Source organism: Nyctibius grandis, chromosome 7, assembly GCF_013368605.1.
Source record: "Nyctibius grandis isolate bNycGra1 chromosome 7, bNycGra1.pri, whole genome shotgun sequence".
NCBI classification, from domain to species: domain Eukaryota; kingdom Metazoa; phylum Chordata; class Aves; order Nyctibiiformes; family Nyctibiidae; genus Nyctibius; species Nyctibius grandis.
This window is the reverse complement of record NC_090664.1, coordinates 1014229-1028443: the sequence shown is the minus strand read 5'-3', so window position 1 is coordinate 1028443 and position 14215 is coordinate 1014229. Positions and strand designations below refer to the sequence as shown.

General features: G+C 38.1%; 1 protein-coding gene across 1 annotated transcript in view; it reads right to left on the bottom strand.

Moving 5' to 3' along the window:
• The window catches only part of FBXL2 (F-box and leucine rich repeat protein 2), a 51381-nt gene that overhangs the window by 24766 nt on the left and 12400 nt on the right, over positions 1-14215 (bottom strand). The window contains exon 2 of the mRNA XM_068404806.1: positions 12381-12442. Within this exon, the coding sequence (XP_068260907.1) occupies positions 12381-12442 (62 nt within the window). The remainder of the gene's footprint in view (positions 1-12380; positions 12443-14215) is intronic.

Sequence of the window (14215 nt, the reverse complement as noted above, 5' to 3'; positions counted from 1 at the left end):
AAGTGGTGGAGTCACCGTCCCTGGAGCTATTTAAGAGCCATGTACATGTGGTGCTTAGGGACATGGTTGAGTGGTGGACTTGGCAGTGCCAGGTTAATGGTTGGACTCAATGATCTTAAAGGCCTTTTCCAACCAAAATGATTCTATGATTTTAAGTGACTTTTTAAAAAAGTGGTCATTCTGTGTTACAAGGAGAAATATTTTAGTAAGTGTAAACATTCATGATGCTTTTAGGTTTTTATTTTTGTTATAAAGAAGAAAGTTTTTTGCAAGGCGGCCCAAGCTGTCCCCGTCAAAATAGGTAACATAAGGATGCAGTATAAGCCAGCAAAATCAGAATGATTATTATTCAATTAAATACTACAATAGGCAAGAGATACCAGTAAATTCTTTTACAATTCCTAACAGTTGTTTTACCAAGTTGCTTGAAAACACTTTTTCCACACTTTTCTATTTCTTTACTCTCTATAGTACAGTCTTACATGCAAAACACTAATGCACACTTGCTTCTCTACTTGCAGTCCCACAGAACTACTAGCAAACTCTTACTAGTCAGGGAAACTAGCCAACAAGACACAAGACTCTAAGGTTTAAAGTCATTTAAAGTCTTTTAAAGACTTTAAAGTCTTTAAACGCAACCACAAACTGAAATGGAGATGGCAACACTGACACTGTCAGTCATCTGTCAGTGTCAGAAACTGCGATTGGCTGGAGCTGAGGGTGAAGGACTATGCCAGCAGGCATTTGTGATTTTTAAAAGTGGAAAAAACTACCAAGTAGGGCAGCTGATGGTTGTATAGCACTTCTGCCTTCTATGACCATAGCTACGTAGATGGAAGCCAATGCAGCCAGCAGCAGGACTAATTTCCACTTAAGTCTTTGGCAGGGATTAGTACAGGGAAACTGGAAATTAAGTTCATAGATCCACAGTAAAGTTTAGGATCATCTATTCTGACTTCCTGTATCCCAGGCTATTAAATTTTCCACAGTTATCCTGTATCAAGCTCAAGAAGGAGAATCCGCTTACCAATAATCGGAGCTCTTCAAGACTTCTCATCCCTAGGCACATACCACTGTGGACACATGCCTCATGAATTTGGCCTTGGAGATCTTTCGATGTTAACAGTACCTGCAGCATGCATGAGCTTCATGCCAAAGGCACAAAGGGTTGTACAAGCTCACAGTTCCTCAGCTCCTTTATGGTAAACTTGTATTTGGCTAAAGCCTAACTTCCAGAAAAGGATCTATTCTTGATTTGAAAGCTTTCAAGAGATGGAAAATCACCACCTTCTCTGGTAGTTTGTTCCACTGGTTAATCACTCTGTTAAAATGTGTGCCTTATTTCCAAGGTGAATGTCTGACTTTCAGCTTTATGCTTTTTTCTACTTTTCTTCACCAAATTAAAGAGTGCTTTAGCAGTTAGTACTTTCTCCTCATTGAGTTTTAAAGCCACTTACGTCAGCTTTAATTCTTCTTTTAAACAATCTTTTTACTTTAGTTCTTTAAATCTCATCTTCTCTGCACATTCTTCATTTTCCCAATACGTTTCTTCAAGCGTAGACACGAGAAGCATGTGCAGCGTTAAAAACTTTATTAGTATCAACAAAGCTGTACACAAAGGATGATTTCACTGCTCCCATTTTCAGAGCCACTTCAGGCCACTGTAACAGCCTTTTTGACACAGCATCAGGAAAGAAACTTACAGTATCTTATCCATTTCACCCTCACATCCTCTTCTGGGACTACACACTCCAGGCATTGCCTCTGTAACGTTCCTTAGTCCTGTATATCTATCCACAAAAAATTAATCGTAGAATCACAGAACAGTTTGGGTTGGAAAGGACTGTAAATATAATCTTGTTTGAACACACCCCAATTTATCATGTTATTTGGACTTCCTTTGGAGAATGCCTTGTTTTCACACAGTAGTTTACCATTACAGTTTTTTTTGTGTCATCTGTAACTTTTATCTCCAGTGACTTCTGAAGCAGTGATTTCCAAAACGTTAAATTAAAAAAAGAAATAAAAAAAATTGGGTCTACCTGTTGATTGCTGCAACACTGTTAACCAACCCCGAATCCCTTTAGCATGCACTGACATACTGTACAGTGCTACTTTTTAAATGAAAAGGTAAAATGTCAAAGTCAAATGCCTGAGTAGTTATATGTAATTTTGGTAGGTAAAGCAAAACAATTGTTTAATCTCCAGGAATGATACTGTCCAACCACTTACTTTCCACAAAACCACAACTGTCAGTTATATTCCTCTCCCCCAATTTTCTATCAAACAAATCTAAGGTGAGTTTTTTTCCACCTCACACTGAATATGAGGCTGAGATTTCTAGTCATCTCTCCCTTGTCTATACAAAAAGTGTTGCAGTCAGGACTGACATCCTTCTAGTCTTCTGGAATTTTCTTGATACCAAAGACTCACCGCATAACTCAGCATAAGAGGGCCATAGATCTCCTAAGTCACCTTTCTAAGGCATTTTCACTGCAGTTTATATGGTCCTACCAGCTACAAGAAGTGATGATCTACAACCTCAATCATCTTCCCGTGTATTTCCACACATGCTTCATTATTCCCATGTGCTATAAACAGGCTGTCCTGTGTCTTTCCAAACACAGAAACGGCTGATATCGCTACTACTATTTTCTTTCTCTCCCTGTGGAGCCACAGAAGAAAACAGCTATTTCTCAAAACCCCAACACTGGGCAGCGTACCGCCTACAGAGTGAGAAATCAAACTGGGCAAGACTCAAACTGTTTCTCTCTCGCCTTTGTAAGGCCCTTCCCAATTCAATCACATAAGGCAGAAGCTTTTGCAGTAATGGACTGGCAATTACTCATTTTAAGTATTTTGACACAATACTATACGGATCGATAAAAAGTGGACAGCAAAATGCATACACTAAGTACCGCACAAACATACTGTGACTTCCTGGAATTTCTGGCCCAAGCCCCAAAGTTTGTATCTTTCCAGTATATCAGAAATGCCCGATAATTTCTAAAAAGCTTCAGCAATAACCTGTTAGGGTTTTTTTAATAACTGACTTGAGAATGGAACTCTGTTTCAGAACTTCTGTTTTTCACATCTTTTATAGCGGTTTTACACACAAAGAACGGTGACAAACTGTATCAAAATGAAAATCAAAATAATAAGGATGAGAAATGCCTGACTGAAGACAGCACAGCATGTAGATAATCTGCTCAGAAGATCCTTTCAGCTTTATCACACCATCCAGTTGTGACAAATTTGTCATATGCTTGTTTGTAACATCTTCTCCATTTTAGACTATATGAACTTGCTTAAGGAAGGGACTTCGTTATTTATTTGCGCAATTCCTTGCATACCAGATCCGCTCTCATGAAAGTCCTTTACATGCTATTTGAATGCAAATGCAATATGAAAGAGTAAAGCCTACACACGTGAAGAAGTATCAGAGAGATAGAAAGTACAGCTTTTACAGATTTGATTTTCCTTTTTCAGCAGGTTTTTCTCAGAATTTTCTGGAAGAATGACCAAGCGTACTCTGTCAATGAGCGACAGGGGAAAAGAGCATCAGCCACTCTCACTTCACCACTAATCATGTTTGAACACACACAAAGTCTCGCAACCACCATAGAATCTGTCTTGTCTTTCTCCTAAAATGACATATTCGATAAATACCAAACATTATTACAATTCTTTGTATGTATATACATGATTACAATGCTTTATGTAACATATATATGTTTCTCTCCTTTCTTCCCTCATTTTACTAAACACCCTACTGAGGTATGAGGCATGTCACCAGTAACCATAGTCCAGCAGTACATACAAACACTACAATACAAATGTGCAGGCTAGAAAACACACACATAATCTGTACAGTTTATAGCCATAACCAGTAAAAGTAGAATTTTGCATGCATGAATTTATATCTATATGATTAAATTAACAATGCTAGCACTGGTGATGCTCTAACCTTCACCAACTCTGCAGATAGGAACCTGCTCCATTGGTAAATTCCAGTAATATCTTATGCAGTAAAACCCCATAATAATACTTGTCTTGGAAATGCAAATGGTAAGGCATATTAAAAGCTTGAGGAGTCTAACCATTTTCTATTTAAAAAAAGTATCCTTTAGCTCATTTCTGTCAGGCTTGTTTTCAGTAGTATGTCATAAAAGGCGGACAAATACCAGTTTCTACACGAAGCACACATGCACTGACCTTTCAGGTCAATTATTAAACCAAATCCCTTTTTACTAAGGATGTGCTACTTGGTGAAGTAAAGCACTTAAACTAGAACCTGTGTGATAAACGCCAAAACTTTCCAGTAACTTTTACCCCCGCAATTTCCACTTATAAACTCCTCAGGCTAAGATGCCTTTCTCAGCAATCTACACAGCAGCAAGTCTTTCAATAACAAATGGGGCACCAAAAAACCACTTCTTTACAAGCCAAACCTTTTATTTTGCCAAGATGATTACTGCTACACAATCCTTACATAAGTATTAGCAATTGCGAAAGAACAGGCTGTCTACAGGATGCCGAACATCTATTTTCAGTTGAAACAGAAGTTGCCTTTTTCTACAAAAAATCAGCTCTGCTGGATTCATTTTATAGTTACAGGACGGCATCTAACCTTTTATGGCCTATACATCATTTGCAAGACAAGTGGATCATATTACTCTCTCCTTAAAAAACATAAATAAATTTTACTTGTTCATAAAGTATGACCACATGTAACACAACTGCAACACTGGTTGACGAGAAGCTCACCATGAGCCGGCAATGTGCACTTGCAGCCCAGAAGGCCAATGGTATCCTGGGCTGCATCAAAAGCAGCGTGGCCAGCAGGGCGAGGGAGGTGATTCTGTCCCTCTGCTCCACTCTTGTGAGACCCCACCTGGAGTATTGTGTCCAGCTCTGGGGCCCCCAACATCAGAAGGACACGGAGCTGTTGGAGCAAGTCCAGAGGAGGCCATGAAGGTGATCAAAGGGCTGGAGCACCTCTGCTATGAAGACAGGCTGAGAGAGTCAGGGCTCTTCAGCCTGGAGAAGAGAAGGCTCCGGGGAGACCTTATTAGCAGCCTTCCAGTACCTGAAGGGGCTACAGGAAAGCTGGAGAGGGGCTTTTTACAAGGGCAAGTAGTGACAGGACGAAGGGGAATGGTTTTAAACTGAAAGAGGGGAGATTGAGATTAGATATTAGGACAAAATTCTTTGCTGTGAGGGTGGAGAGATCCTGGCCCAGGTTGCCCAGAGAAGCTGTGGCTGCCCCCTCCCTGGCAGTGCTTACAGCCAGGTTGGATGAGGCTTTGAGCAACCTGATCTACAGGAAAGGTGTCCCTGCCCGTGGCAGGGGGTTGGAACTAGATGATCTTTAAGGTCCCTTCCAACCCAAACCATTCGATGATTCTATGATTTTCAGTACATAATTCTCTGAGTATCTGAAAGAAAAATGCCCAATGCTAAATTCATGAAAGGCCAGTTCTGTTTAATTTACCATCAAATATACAGAAAACAGCAACTTCATTACATGGTAATTTCTTTTGCAGGGTCAATCATGTGGCTAATAGATTAAACTACATTATGCAAATCACAGAGTAACTTTAGTCTGAAAATGAAATACAGAAGATAGCACATGAATGCATTCCTGTTGCACCTTTGATTTATATTTACTTGGATGTTACAGATGAGTAATGCAACTTAAAAGGTCGTATTTTTGTAACCTTTTAGAAGTCAAGGACTCAAACACAAAACTTACATACAATAAGTGTCCAAGAAAAGCTCAACCCATGAAACAGATTTTATCTAACGTTTCACAAAAGGTCAGATATATGCTAGAATCAGTTTCAACACCCTTGCTTCCCTCTGTTTCTCTCAAGATAGATGTTGACTTAACAATTTTGAGCAACTGCCTCATCGCTCTGGTTATCCTGATTCATATAATAGCAAGACACAAGAATCTTGAGCAGAAAAACTGTAACAACTGTTATTAGAAAATAATCTTAATATTTAACATCATTAAGTCTTTAGTAATACTGGTTAGGAATCTCACTGCGGTGCTTCCAAAAGCAAAGCTGAAGTAGAAAGTTTCAGAATCCTTTCTTTGCTATGAGTTTTGGTTTTTTTTTTTTTTAATAAAAATAATCTTTCTCCCTTCCCAAGACAATATTAAAGACCAAATACCATCTTTCAAACAAAAGGACATGGCAATTCATGTGCTTTACCTAGAAATGAAGTGGTAACAAGCTAAGAACACCCCCACACTCAACCTTCATGCACATCAACATCTCCACAACACCCTTCATGCCTTCCTAAAATTGGAATATTTGTAGAGGGGGATGATCCAGATTTCTAACTTTAAAAGCCCCATGGGTTGTCCAGTTTAATTATTTCTTTAAGTGCTGCATGAGCTACAATGCTCTGTAATTTCTAGAACCCTGCATGTTGAAGCTCATATGACTCTCCAGCTTCATTAGCAGGATTTTTATCAAAGTTTTAGCTATAGATGATCTTATCTAGAGCATAGGCTTTTTTTTTGAATTTTTTTTTTGAGGCATCAACCAGCAGGCAGAATTCTGTAAAGAAAAATGGGGCTCATCTGAAGCTTTCTAATTTACAGAAAAGCATTTGATAAATAAGAAAGGAACTACTACTTATGGGCAGACAGGAATCTATAGAAAGAGACACAGCCTGGGGAGGATACCTCATGCACCCATACAGGCTGGGGGCCGCCTGATCTTACCAGTGTGTACAAATATCTGACAGGAGGGAGTAAAGATGACAGACTCTTCTCAGTAGTGCCCAGTGACAGAAAAGAGGCAACGGACACAAACTGAAATACAAGAAATCCCACTTAAGCAAAAGAAAAGCTGTTTTTTTTTTTTTCAGGGAGTGTTGTCAAACACCAGACCAGGTTAACCAGAGATTTTATCAAGTCTCTATACTTTGAGATATTCAAAACTCGACTGGACAATGCCAAGAACAACTCTGCTCCAGCTGACCCTGCTTTCAGCAGGGGAGTTGGACTAGATGATCTCCAGAGCTTGCTTCCAACCTCAACTATTCTATAATTTGTTTCTAATATAAATTTTATTTTTATGAAGTGATTTTATGAAGTACAAATTTGGCAACTATAATACACTTTACTACATAAAAGCAGTTAGCCTAATAATTAGTTCAGAGTGGTTTAACTTGCAGCCCACAGTCCCAATCCAACCTACTGACCATTCCAACTATCCTACGGTCTATCTTTTCCCACAAGTGAAGGGATTATACAGTTTGGGCACCAAATAGCCAAAAATCAACCATACCCACCCCCACGCTAGTGGCTACGTAGAGATGTGGAAAAATAACATGATGCCCTGGTGATATACAGCCTAGGGATGCTCCATAAACCATGATCGCTACAGCCATAAAGGTTATGGAAACTTTGGTTAGTCGCTGGACTAGGATTTGGTAGACTTGATCCAACCTGTAGCTCTGCTCCTGGCCTGAAGGATGACCTTGAACAAAAGATTTCTCTTCCTGATGCCTGTGTCTGCATCAGGAAGACGCAGAGAAGAAAGCTCACCTCTTCTGTAAATATTTCAAGAGTCACAGACAAAAAAAATTATGAGTATTTGGTATTGTTATTTAAACTGTCTAGCATCAATATTTAACAAAATGATACTTTTTTTGTAGGGAGTTAGAGGATCTTTTGAACTGCCTTTATGTTTTGATGGCACTTTTAGCACGGAAATGAAGAACAATATTTCCCCCTCTGCCTCCCAAAGCTCCATAACTTCTTTATATCACTGATACTTCTTAACATTTGGCTTTTATAATTTGTTAATCAAGAGACTGAGTTTAAATAAGACTTCACTTTCAAGGTAAATAAGGCTCTAAATGGAATTAAGTCTTGATTTGTTAAAGAATAGATTCTAAAGGGAAGCTTAATAGCAAATACAAGAAAAACAAAATGAAACACAATAAATGGTAACGTATGATTCCAGGAGCTGTGTAAGTCGCTGCTATATCCTCTTTAGCTGTTACTCCTACTTCAAATGCCTGTTATTTACTGTTTGTTCCAGCGTGACTAATACTTTGTCACAAACATGTTCTTACTGAGAGATGTCTGTACTTGAACCAGGTAATGCTGAAGCACTCCATGTGTAAGAAAGTCACAATTGTTCAAGCAGAAACATTAAAGAAAGTATTTCCTTTTCACAATTCACAAATCTTACTCAGCACCTTGACAAAATAGCACCATACACCTCTTCCATTCCCAGCTCTCCTCTTCTGCATTAACACAGTACACGAGCACTAGTGTGCAATTTTCTGCTTCTGTTCTTAGAGCTTCTCACTCACTTTTTTAAAGGAATTCCATCTGAAACATCTCTGCCCAAAACATTCAGTCTTCAGCTTACTCTTGCATTTGTTTGTGAACAAAAACAAATCACTTAAACATATTAAAGAGAGGATGGCAGCTACCTACTCCAATTTCAAAAGACCAAACTTAATTGATCATATAATCAATGCCCTGAATTTGAGGTAAATCACTGGAAAGTTTTAAAACCCATTCCAACTTCAGAATAATTGGAAAATTTTCTAACAAAAGCTGATTAATCAGAAAATTGCAACCCGTTGCTTTCTCAATGTATATTTGAGGTTAGATACACTACCTTGAAGGCTGAAGGTACAGAGAAAGTAAACGACTATCCATCTTAACATTTGGGAAATCATGTTAAAACTAATAAAAATAGTATTGGTAGTGTGATATTATTTATCAATTGCTGCTAAAGCACATAAGAACTCTGAAAACACCCACTAAGTCTTAAATAGTCCTAAGGAATTACAATTCTGTTGTTTCCCTGGCTAAAGATCAAAATATTTAATCACTCTCCAGAAGCTTTATCTTGTCCACGATCTGTGCCTATGGTTCATTCTGATCACATTTGTGGAGGTAAGGTCCACTGGAAATGAGTATATGACTCCACAGGAGTGAGTCTGGATTTGATATTATGCTGTTATCGGTCCCATTGTTCTTGCTTGCTTTCTGTCAATGATAGTCTCCATATTTCTAGTTAACAAATATGTTTCCCTCACCCTTATCTAAAGGAGTTTCCTGTATTGAGTATTTAGTGCGAGACGGGAACGTTGTAGCTGCTCTGCACTAATTCCTTGGACAGATATACTTCAGGCATGCTAAATCAAAAGACTTACTTTACTTAATGAAAGTTACTTGTACAAGGCCTTTGCTAATTAGGGTGAAATATTGCCCTATTTAATTATACAAATCCTTGGAGTGGGGAAAATTAATCATGTTTGAGACGATAGATTCCCCCCCCACTTCAACATACATACATTGTTTGCTTACAAAATTCTTACCAACAAAGAACAGTTCCAGATTAAAGATTATATTTTTCAGTTCTTGGACTCACCAGTTGGTACTTCGTACGTTAAGATACAGCAGCCAAATTTTACAGCAATTGTGGGCCATTTAAGCACCTACAGTACCTAGCTGTGAAATACCAATGGCATTATGACAATTTCTTCTTGTAACCTTTGCTATATTTCTTTTCTATTTCCTTCACAGTTTAGCACACAGCTAGTAAAGCATCACTTCAAATATACCAAATGCTATGTTTGACTTCACTAATTTTAAGCTTCTGATTATTTTTCTTCTCTACAATAATGAAAACACTAAAAGCTGAGCAAAAAGCAGTGTGCAGTAATAAAAAAAAGACTAGAAACATGAAAACATATATATGGCAGACAGTTCCAAAACATGTTGTAGCATGAGCATAAACTGTGTTAGATGTTGAAAGACATTCACGTTCAGTTTGATGAAAGCATTTATGTGCAGGAATATAAAACAAATTCCCCACTGATAATCCCTTAGACAGCCAGGTTTGTGCCCCTAAATTTCACTAGGTATCTACAGCCTGCAGGGATTAGAACTCAGACCCACATCCCATCATAACACACCTTCTAACACACTCTGCCTCTGGCCTCGTGTGTTTGTCTCTGCAGCAATACAATTTCAAAAGGAGGTTTACAGAGCATCTCTCCCACCCGCCCCCTTCCCCTCCATTCCAAAGCCCTGATGGTCAACACAATGTTGTGGGTGTTATGAAACGTGGACTTTATTTCTCTCTGGCTATGGGCAGACCATCACCCGAGTCCCAGCATTCAGCATGAGATCATCATGATCTTTACTGAGAAAGTTGACTGTCCCAATTAAATTTCTCAGGTCATCAACTCTTCTGGCTACAGCTGCAATGCTATGTTGGTAGATCACTTCCAAATTGCAAAGAGGACATATGTGCACAAGATCTAGATGGTTGCCTGAATCAGTTCTTGGCCTGGGCTATTTTATTTTGTCGTTCCAGTCCCAGGAAGCCTTTCAACCCTGCAAAAGGCTTCTTTAGATGCTGCCACAACAGTATAGTGGCAGTGCCTAGCTGCACCACTTCCTCAGTTGGTAAACTCCAAGGTGAGCCTATATATCCTCCAAGTTACTCTGCAAGAAGTTATCTTCAATACAAGAGCTAACAGCTAAGCCACTGGTACTGTCCAACTACTTGCACATGGGATTTTTCCTGTTGAGTTCTTCATAATATCCTGTATAGTAAGATATATGTTGGAATAAACACACTGCTCAATGAAACAAACAAGCTACTCTCTAGATAACATTTTAAAGAACTTACCACATTTGGTGTTGGAATACCCAATTCAAGAAACTGAATCAAGAAGTTAGATGCAGGAATGCTCACAATAAACCTCAACACATTAATTTTATAGATGCTACTTATGTAATTAGCACAGACACAATAATTTAGGAATTTAATATCTATATAGCTGCACAGATTATTTTCTTTTTACCCTACAATGAAAACTGAGGCATACTACATAATCAGTAAGTTCTTTTAAAATAAGATGTCTTTACTTTCTCAGTGCACAACACTTTTCACTGCCTAAACCACAACAACAAATGCTGTTGAATTACATAAGTGGGATACTTAGCACCTGTAACAGTGAAAAGGACAGTCATTTCCACAGATATTTGGAGAGTCCTGCAGCTAGAAAAGAAGTGCTTGTAGATTATGACTCTTTTCTAAGGAGGCAGCATATTACACTGACTTTTATCTCGTGGTTTATGTGTGGCACTGAGTGCAACAAAGTTATTAGAATTCCTGTTCAGGGTATCATTCAGTGATGCCACCTCTTTAATCATGTTTTCTAAACAGTTCTACAAGTCTAATTTACAACACTGTCACCATATGGAATGAGTATTTCTCAAAAAAAATGAAAAGCCTTGTAAAATTCAATTCCTTTAACAACAGACTGCTTCTTTTAATACCACCAAGAGAGCATTGTGATAGTACAGACGCTAAAAGAAGTCATAATGTTTTAAGAGCATTTTCTTCAGACACAAGACGCAAAATACCATTGAGACATTCTCCCACTTCAAATCAACCAGGAAGCAATGACATACACACAAGCTAACCCAAATATCTCTATAGTGTATTAAGAAGAAATCATCAGCTCAATTTTAGTAACACCATCTCTAAAAACTGTAATTGCACCATTATAAGGAAACCCCTTTTTTTTTTTCCTCAAAGAGCAGGCTGTAACGAAACCTACACGCAGGTAACAGAAGACACTGCTCAGCTGGTTCAGTTTCAGCTCCGAAGCGGTCACATCCCGTCGAGCAGTACCTCCATGTTTGGCAGTTTTCACTTTGCTTGAAATCAACTTTCAACAAGATGAGAGCATGAAGACATCCATCAGTGTCTCAGACATGGGCTGAACTTCCTGATCTTGGTGTTGTAGCCAACTCAGGCAAAGGTGATCTACTCACACACAGGCAAGTTCATGAAATTTATTACTAGCTGAATGACTACAGTAAGAAAAATCCTCCTGTTGGTTCTACCTCATGTAACAGAGACTGGCAGTAATGGTAACAGGCAGCGCTTTTCACTGCAGTGACTTCTTGAAAGCTTTGAAGTTGAATTTATATTTATTTGTTATAACAAAGTTCATGACACAGAGAGTGGGAACTACATTAGTGAAAGGATTATAGGCTCTTCAGACAGATAAAATACCATGCAGTGTGGAAGAGCTGACTACTCTATACACCAAAGCTTTTTGGCTTTTTGGACATTTTATTTCACTTCTTTTTCTGATATGCAATGAAAAGATCACTATTAAATGACATCTAAAACAAATCAAGACTAACCAAAAGACAAGAAGTTCAAGAATTCCAAGAATTAAATCAGATATGTTGCTATTTATTTCAAAACAGATTTAAGAAAGAATGAATAGCACTTCATAGCCTGTAAGCCACATTAGCAATATACAATCCTTAGTTTTCTACTCTTTAATGCATTATGTAGAATTACCTTAACAGAAGCTCTTTGGGTAGTTTTTTGTTAATAAGGGCTTCATCATTACTTGAGAAAACCTGGAAACAGAAAGAAAAAACATGATTTAAAAAGACCAGCAAGAAAAACAGCTTTTAGAGAGCCTTTTTACCTTCTACTTAGGTGCTTAATTCTTTTAAATTACTGTTAATGTCAAGTTTTCAACATGTTAGTTGGTAACACTATAAAACTATTTCAATATACACAACAGGGCCACACCCACGCATACACCTGCTCTTCCCTAGTGCTAAGATTTAACTGCACAGAAATTGTGGAGCAACATAATAACCGTTAAACAAGCAATCAGAAGCCACACTTACACCTCATAAAGAACTACTTTAGGCAGCAGTAAAACTAGCAATAGCGAGACACATACAAACACACACTCATTGCACAGTTCTAAAACTGTCCCATTACAGAAAACAGAAACTGGACATTTTATACGTAATCAGGTCTGTCCCTTCACTGTCTACAGAGTAAATTCTTTAGCCCAGGTATGTGAGGATGGATAAACTATAAAAATCTAAAGATTTAAAGAATTTACTGCCACAGATATGACAGTGGTACGGCAGCAATTGCTATACAAGCAAGAGAAGCACCTCAAGAAATGCTACAAGAACAGAAAATGCCTCTCCCCCAGAGCTTCATATTACTAACATATCTCTAAGAATAAGAAAGTGGAGAGACTGAAAGAAAATGCCCAAGGGAAAAGGCAGGCAATACTAAGACTACACATGAAAAAGTTTCTGCAAGAGAAGAAAGGATCAGTCAACAGAACTACTAAACAAAGAAGATATTGACCAGACTCACAACTTATTGTAAATATTTAGGTTTGAGAAATTTTGCCAGAGGAACACAGCAATAAACAAAACAGAAGGTGAACCAGAATTTAAGGAACCATGGCACAGACTGGAGGAAATCAAAGTCACAATCACTCACTTCCCCCGTAGAGAGAAGACCTTTTTTTGTGGAGTCCATTTGCTGCCCACATTACCAGAAACAAAAGCTAGAAAGAGGGATCCAAAAGAGCTGAGAGTTTTCTGAATGCTAAAAGGTAAATATGAAAACTACACAAAACAGAAACATGAAAAACTGGAAGAAATGCTTTCCCTGTCCTTCACTAAGAATATGCTGTTCCTCACTCACGCATCAGAGTATTACCCCTTGTCCATCCTACCATCAATACATATCACATACTTGGTAACTAGTTGCTTTCCTTCTTGGTTGGTGGGGAAAAAAAAAAAAGAAGAAAAAAAAAGAAGAAAAAAAAAGAAGAAAAAAAAGAAGAAAAAAAAAGGAAGCTTGGAAAGTGGTGGTTCTGAAAAAAAAAGTTGAATATAAGCTTGGCTCTGTCTTCATAAAAGAAAAGGCAGACAGCAGAAGGTACACATCTGGGAATTCGGAAAATATCTCCCCCAAAAATACTGTAAGATTAGAAAACTTAAATTTCCTTGTGGGTGTCATCAAGAATCTTTTTTCTCTTCACTACATCCTAGGCTGATTTCAGGTCTAACTGCATACTACTGTGTCTCAATTTTTAAACAACAGCAAAAGCCCAAAAGAGAACAGTCAAAACATACACCTAATTGTATTTATTGCAGCACTCATTCAGAAAAAGGAGACACATATGCCATCCTCATAGAACTTAAGATCACCAAAGAGCAAAGTGGGGAAATATTCTTGTGCATTACAGGTTAAAAAAAAATAAGTTTCAAAAAAGGAAGTTACCTCTGTGACAGCACACAAGGTCTGTGGTAAAACAGACATGTGACCTCACATCTCATTAATTCTCATCCAGAATCTGAACATTCAGT